This window comes from Gekko japonicus, unplaced genomic scaffold (assembly GCF_001447785.1).
Source record: "Gekko japonicus isolate JY-2015 unplaced genomic scaffold, Gekko_japonicus_V1.1 scaffold332, whole genome shotgun sequence".
NCBI lineage: Eukaryota > Metazoa > Chordata > Lepidosauria > Squamata > Gekkonidae > Gekko > Gekko japonicus.
In genome coordinates this window covers 920,539-928,435 of record NW_015177015.1, presented here as the reverse complement: position 1 = coordinate 928,435, position 7,897 = coordinate 920,539, and the positions used below count along the sequence as shown (strand labels likewise).

Here is a 7,897-nt window from a genome sequence, read left to right as displayed (position 1 = left end):
CTGGTCCACTTTGTAACCATGTTGAATAATTGTATGATTGTATAAAGGATATATTTGTCCTCATTGTGTTTGACCTCTGAACAAGGCTTATACAGGCCAAAATGCATCAGGTCAAGTCCATTGGCCCTTGTGTGTAAGATTTTGGTATTTTTACATGATTGGGCCCTTATATGTTTTTTAATTCTTTGCTAATAAATACATGTATCTTTTTATAGTATAAGTGTTAAATTTTTATTGTTGGCCCTCTATTCTGTTTGACTTACCTTTTTTAGACCTGTGTAGGTTATGAATTCAGATTTCAGAGAAAAATGAACACCACTTGTGTAATACTGACATGATATTGGTAATGATATTCATTTGCAAAATCATATATCTGAAATATTAGTTTGGAACTTGCCTTCTTTGTGTGAAATGTAAAACTGCCAATATGTTTTTTAGTAAATTCTATCCACAACAACTTTATTGGCTATGTTAACAGTTTCCATACAACAACTTTATTGGCTATGTTAACAATGTAGGAACATGTAGGAAAACAAAAAACATATAGGAAAACAAAAAATGCATCATGGATTAATGTAACACACATATGGATTAATGTAACACACAAATTCACATTTTATCTGAGCTTGTCAATGTAATTCTAAAAGTGTGATTGTTAAAGAAAATCAGAAGCTACTATGCCTACGTAAAGCGAGACTGGTTGACCAATAAACATAAGGACAATGATCCCAAGATGTACGTGAGCCACATCCACCTGCATGCAGAGTGGGTCTAGTTTGCTGATTTCCAGAATATTAGGCCCTGCACTGCAAATATTCTAAAAACTCAAGCATTTTAACGAACCTTTCAAAAGACACACAGTCCTGCTGCAAGAGCAAAATCTCTTTCTTATGTGTAAATGACTTTTTTGGACAGTTACTGTGATCCTCACATGTAAACTTATTGAAAAGTACTTCAGAGCATGTGGTTTTGATAGTGCTTCAATTAGAATGCACAGTTGAGGATGCCATTTGATACTATTAAGAACTTGACAAAGAATCAACAACCAACTAAGCTACCACCTGCTAATAATAGGTTAACCTTAACATATTGAACAGGGCTGTAAAAGCTATGAACCACATTATGTATTTTGAGGACAATTTATACCGAAACAAAATCCCAGAACTATTATTCTGCTAAATTGTAAGCATCAATGCTGCTGCAAGTAGATGTTTTAGCTCGCTTAATATATGGTTTGTGCACTGTAGAGCTTAGTTTGAACTAGAATGTGGTCCACAGGCCACCAATAACCATACACAAAGTGGACCAGAACTTCTTATAGAACGAAGGGATCCCTAAAACACAACAGTGTAGGTCTGTTTGGGAGTCTATTTTAATGACAAACTCTCTCTCAAAGAGGCAGGCATCTCAGGTGGTGGCGGCCGAGGGAGCTTGAGGTACACTTTAACTGAATCATAAATGAACCATTGTAGGGCAGTGAGGGTACCAATCATCAGGATACGGGTAAAGAGGCCTTTCCAGATGCCATACATGCCCAACCTCTTGAGGACTTCAACAGCAGTGCTGCCCCTTTCTTTGTTGAGCACAGAGACCACAGAGTCAGCTGGGTGTGAGACAATAGCACAAAAGATGCCAGCAATATAACCACCAACAAAGGTGACTCCAAGTTGTTCCATTTTGGTGCACTGATCACGGGGCTTGGGCATGACATATTTATAGAGAGCCTCTACAGTTCGTTCAAAACAGGCAAACTTCATCATGGTATAAGGGATCTGGCGCATCCAGAGTGGAGCCACTCCTTTGTAGAAAGCCCACAGCCCCTCTTCAATGAACATCTTTGGAGCTGCCTCCCGCAGTGTGTTGGCATAGCCTTCCTGGGTCTGAATTCGTACCTTGACTGCTTCCATTGGGGCCAGAGCAATGTCAGCAAAGAACTCAGCACTGGCTGAGGCAGCCAGGTAGAGGCTGGTCCGCCACAGATAAGCACGTTCAGAACCCAACAGTTCAGCATAATGTATCTTAAAGGTCTCATAAAGGCCAAACTTGCCAAGTCCTTGCATAGAGTAACCTATGGCTGTTGGGGCCCATCCTTTGACCAGACCATGCATTCCCTCCTCTTGCACAGTAAGAGTAAGGCCTTGCACAAGTCCACGGTAACGTTTAGGTTCCACCTGCATCCGGCATTTCACCACATCTAGTGGCACTACAGCTGTGTGAGTCAGTCCACAGCTCACAACACCACCCAGGGAACACAGTATCAGATACTTTAGAGAGCCAAACTCACAGCTATATTCTACTGCTGGTGGTGGAGGAGGAGATGGTGCCACCCAACCACTTACGGAAGCTGCTGAAAGACGGGGCTGATGTTTGTACAGAGAGACTAGAATACTGTTGGTAGAAGGCTGTGTGTCCACTTCCTTATAGTTGTTTAGGGCCTCACAATGAAGAGATGTAGTGTAGCTTTCACTGTTCTTCTCTGATCTCCAAGAAGGGCAAGCAAGTGCCCGAAGCCGGGACCACAACTTGGGGTAGGAATGTGAGCTGCATTTGGGAACCTCCATTTCCACTTTCTCTTCGCTGCTCAGTTATTTGCTGTTCTTCTATTAACACTCCAGGAAGAGCAGGATATGTGCTGAGAAGATCTGACCCTCTGAGGCTCTGCCTTCTAAGAACTGCAGTCCCTCCAATCTGCAAGGTGGCTAGGCATAGTCAAAGTAAACAGCAAGGCCTGGAAATGTTTGGGACTGTTGCAGCTTCCCAACTGCCAGTAACTCCAGGATTCTAGCCTCTAACCATAGAGGCTCTGCCTAGACCATCCCAGTAAGTATAATACATAAATATGTGATCAGACACTCTGTGCATTCCTCTGTAATTTAGAATCTTTGCTAATGGCAATAAGGCCTCTAGTGGCCAAACAGTGGCTTCAGGATGAAGGAGCAAGAAGGCTGTTAACTGTATGCAAAATATGGACATTTCTTTCCATAAGGATGAAACTCACATTATTAAGCCTCCTTCAGTGTTAAAAGAAGTTCACTTGAGTAGGAAGCAGCTTCTCAAAGTTGTAACAATCAATTTTAATATGAATTTATGCAAAAAAAAAACAAAAAACCACCCTTAAAATCACCAGTGCCAGTTTATTCTGTCTTTCCTTTCTCCCCCTTGCCCCAGGAATAGGCAGTAAGAAAGGTAAATTCAGGGCTGAAAGCAAGAATGTTACTGGCAAGAGCACAATGGTTGTTGTAAATCACTCAGCCTAAGCTATTTCACAGGGATTTTGCTAGGATAAAATGCCATTCTGGTCTTGGGACACGAAGTACAGTTACTAATATTAATCTGTGATTGCTAATCTTGAAGAAAAAAAAGGTTGTGAGAATTTGCCTAAATAAATGTTGTGATAGGAAAGAAGGGAAATATAATGAGAGAAATTTACTAAACAAATCAGAGGCAGCAGGAAAGCAGTGTTCAGGATACTGATGGTGTATGAATTCTCAAAGAAAAAGGCTGTGTATGTGCATTGATTTAATTTTTCAATTATAAGGTGTTCTGTGGGACTGGATTCCAAAGAACTTGGTGTTACTGAGTCTTGGAGGACTTGTGGCCAAAGACTATTATGTATAGAAAGCTAAGGTGGCTCCATCTCATAGCAATCACTCATGGATACCATTAGTCTTGACTGTGGGCGGGGAGATACAAGATCTCTGTGTGTCTCTTTGCCCTCTTTAAAGCAGTTTGACTGAATTGCTGCTCATACACTCTGTATTTGAATGTGAGAGGTCTTGGATCAAGCACCATCTTCTCTGTGTGATGAGTGTATGGGAAGACATGTGCAGGCCCAAGACCGAGGGGTTGTGTACAAAGAAATGACAGGGGGAAGTGTCACCTGAAGAAATCCCTACACTCAGAGATCAAGGCCCCTTCCAGACAGCCTTTTAAATCTGTTTTGGTAGCTGGTTGCTAATGGATTTTTTTGTGTCATTTCAGACACAACTGTTTTAGCAACTGGCTGCTAATGGATTTTATTTACCTTTTCATACAAAGCTGCTTGCATCTGGTTAGCAAAGCATGGTTGAGCCGTTCTTGAAGTAAACTACTTTCTTCCATTTTCACCTCTTTGGGCTTCTGAATCGCTGTACTGTGCTGTTTAAAATGTCTGCTGCACTTCAAATAGCACTGCATTTCCCCCCCACCCTTTTTCACCATGTGATCTTTCTCAATTTTTTTTTTGAATGTTCTAAGTTGAGTGCTATAGCGCTGGACCAATATAGCACTTCAGTGCTACAGCAGTACCATTGAGATGCCTTGGCCCCATTGAAATGCATTGAGATTATGGCTGATGTTACATGGGTACAGGAGGAATGAAGTAGCTGATTGGACAGTGGGTGCTCAGGGCATCAGTGACTGGTGTTACAGAACTTTCTGTCAGCTAGCTGCTATTTTATGTTGTTTCTGTCCTTCCGTTCCCGCTTGCTCGCAGCTCAGCAGCTTTGCGTAAACATTGCCTCAGAGACCGTGGGAGCTGGCTCGGCTAGACGGCATTATCAGTCTGGCCTTGTAAGGATGGGAGGGCTTGCGGTCCACCACTGGTGTGAATCTTTCTGCTCTCAGGGGCCCTGCGAGTCTCCCGCTCATTATGTAACTTTCCGCCGGGAGAATTCCCCTGCGCGCGCTCGAAGTTCATTTGCTTAGCTATTTGCCTCGTCTGGCTATATGTACAGATGTTCCCACCCTATAGTTATTCCTAACAATAATCCTGTGGATATGGTACCGGTTTTGTACTCTAATAAAGCATAACGCTTCTCAGGAAACATGTGTGAAGAGTTACTTGCTGTGGAACCTGACACTAACAACGTCCGCAATCTCAGTGTATCTCAATGGTGCTGCTGTAGCACTGAAGTCTAGCGCTATAGTGCTCAACTTAGAATGTTCACCAAAAAAAGTCCAAGAAAAACCGCTTGGCAAAAAAGGGCAGGGGGAAGTGCAGCACTGTTTGAAATGACCAGATGGCTCATTAACAGAATGAAATTTGCTGCATGAAACCTCCATCCCTGTATCACTTTACTTGGAACTCGGCCAGCAATGGATAACATCTGGTTTAGAACGGTAATGTGAAAGGGGCCCAAGTATATTCCCCAGTCATTAGTGGGAAAGCCCTGGGTGTGCTGGATTTTGGCAATTGTCTCTATGCATCCAGAACCACGCAGCCTAAACCATAAAGCTTCGAGGGACTCTTTGGACTCACCTTACTAAAATCCCAGATGGGTGCCAGTCCAGCCCCTCTATACAAATATTCAGAAAAGAAAATTTCACACACACCCCAGCACTTGTTCTTATGCCCCCCATTTTAAGCCAAATCTGAACTCCTACTGTGCCTTAAATACATTGCCTCTTATCCTTCTCTTCCCTGCTTCCATTCCCTCCTGTTCTTTTAAACAATGCTAATTTGTATTCCCTTTATTTTAAAGGATAGAGTCATGGTAGGAATATAAACTTCACAGACATATACAATTAATTAAGATGGGTAGCTGTGTTAGTCTGTCCGTAGCGGTAGAAAAGAATGAGAGTCCAGTAGCACCTTAAAGACTAACAAAATTTGTGGTAGGGCATGAGCTTTCATAAGTCACTGCTCACTTCTTCAGAAATATTCTTCAGAATACAATTAATGTATTACTTGTTCACACCTGATATGAAAAGAGAATGTCAGGCAAAATTTCATCATGATGCTGTTTTTGTATGTATGATTCCCCCCCTCAGTCCCCCCCCCCTTCATGCCTGAGTTGCCCTAGTTGTCTGTTTTATTTTCCCCTGAAGAATTCTGGCTATCTCACCCTGTGTCAGTATGATATTATGGCTGTTTGCTCAGTTTAGGAACCTGAGGGAAGGAATGGGAGCCCCCTTTAACTTAAACTGCTTAAAATGGCACTTGAGAAGTTTTTATATTCCAAATTAGCAAAATATTTTATTCAACATAGAGGGGAAAGGTCAGGTGAAATCAGGGCGAAATTTTTGAGGCAACTCAATATAGATAAATCTGAGGTAAAATCCGCACATGCACAGACTTTAGTTCTTATGTTTCAGGCTAAAGAGAGTTTCTTATGCTTTTCACAGTGACGTAAATCTTTATGTTGACAGGCTTTCATTCCAGTGTTTTCCTCAAACACTCCAGTACACTTTCTTTGAGTGTTCACTGACTCTTTTGGTTTCCAGAAGGCTATTACACTCTTTTCAGTACCCAAACCCCTTCTCTTGAAACACCAGTACTCGTCTTGAGTTTTTAACTGACTCTTAAGGTCTCTAAAGGTGGTTTCTAACCACACCAGTCCAGGGATCTCTGCAGTCTTCAGAGCTATCACCCTGTTTAGACTGGGTAGGGAAATTCCTTTCCTCTCTAGAAGATCTATCCCCTTTCCTTGGCCTGAATGGGAGTCTCCATCTAACTACCTACTAGTCCTTGCCAACTTTACAAATTCTGTCTGTGTTAAACTGTTTTCAGTCAGGGCTGAATTCCAAATGAATGCTTTTCCTCAGCATTCAGCTCTAAAGTCCGTAGCCAGGATTTTTTAAGTCGGGGGCATTTGAATTTTTTGGGGGGCACTGGGTAATTTAATTAAAGGCAACTTAAATAACTCACTCTGCCTCCTGCCCTAAGTGGAGGCTGAAAAGTTTCAAGTGTGGTTATTTCCGGGGTGTGTGTGTTTCTGTTGGGGTTTTTTCGCTACGGAGGGATTGTCAGGTTCAATACAGCAGTTGCAGTCCACAACGATTCATAAGAATAGGTTGCTTTAATACAAGTCACTATTGATACACTTTCATGGTCATTGTCAAAAATGAAACTCAAAGCCAAGCGTGTACAGATATAGACAGTTAAAAAAAAGGTTAAGCCAATGAATACAGTTCGTGCTCAGCAGAAATTCGACCGGGAGAAAACCAAGGCGGGAGATAGCCTTTCAGCCGTTTGGTTCACACCAGCCAGATTGGGAACGACCCTATCAACGGTTCTCACAGTCTTACCTACTACAAAGGCAGCAAAAGCATTCCAAGGTCAAAACAAGAGATAAAGTGCACAGGGAGGATGAGAACAGAGCAACAGAGCTAATTCCCTCCCATCATACAGCAGGCAGGTTACACAAAGCATACACAGAATACAAATGGCAGTTTACTGACATCCTGCCCCCCCAAAGATTCTCCTGGACTACCCGGGAGATTCTCCCGGTTTCCCCGGTAACTCCTCATGGAATGCACGAATAAGGTCAGGGCCCCAAATATCCCCTACTTCCACCCATTCCCGGTGCTGGGGACCAAAGTCTTTCCACTCCACAAGGTAAAAGACTTTATTGCGTTTCAACTTTGAGTCCAAGATGCATGACACTTCAAAGTGCGGTTCACCATCCACCAAAAGGGGGGGAGGTGTCATAACGCCAGGGTGCCAAACATTAGGACCAGGGTCCTTTTTTAATAAGCTGAAATGGAAAAGAAGAAGAAGAAGAAGAGATTGGATTTATACCCCGCCCTTCACTACCAAAGGTGTCTCAGAGCGGCTTACAAACTCCTTTCCCTTCCCCTCCCCACAACAGACACCCTGTGAGGTAGGTGGAGCTGAGAGAACTCTTGACAGAAACTGCTCTTTTTCACGAACAACTGCTCTAAATGAGAAAACATTCACTTTCCATCTGGTGCCTCTTGTGAAATCTAAACCTTTCCACTATAATCAAAGTGGAAAGTTTCAGTGATGAATGTTTCTGAACAATATGCACTATTTAAAAAAATGCTTGCAGGCTTCTCTAGAGCAATCCGTTTGTAAGACTGTTTTCTCTCCTTCCATCTATATACTAATAGCGAAGTCGCCCCCGTGCGTGCGAATACCTAAATCCGCGCATCGGGGGCACCTGGGGGGGGAGGG

At 42.6% G+C, this 7,897-nt stretch overlaps 1 protein-coding gene across 1 annotated transcript; it reads right to left on the bottom strand.

Annotated features, from left to right (window-relative positions):
- Positions 1-1,367: 1,367 nt before the first annotated feature.
- LOC107124279 (phosphate carrier protein, mitochondrial-like) lies at positions 1,368-2,561 on the bottom strand. The gene is made up of 2 exons (XM_015427699.1): positions 2,333-2,561; positions 1,368-2,299 (listed from the first exon to the last, which is right to left on the bottom strand). The coding sequence occupies exons 1-2, from the start codon at positions 2,559-2,561 to the stop codon at positions 1,368-1,370; spliced, it is 1,161 nt and encodes a 386-aa protein (XP_015283185.1).
- Positions 2,562-7,897: the final 5,336 nt, after the last annotated feature.

Bases quoted from the DNA above. Each gene is read 5' to 3' on its own strand.
- LOC107124279 (XM_015427699.1), bottom strand. From the start codon at position 2,561: ATGGAGGTTCCCAAATGCAGCTCACATTCCTACCCCAAGTTGTGGTCC. The intron at 2,300-2,332 runs GTTGGGTGGCAC...CTCCACCACCAG, and splicing joins TTCAGCAGCTTCCGTAAGTG to CAGTAGAATATAGCTGTGAG.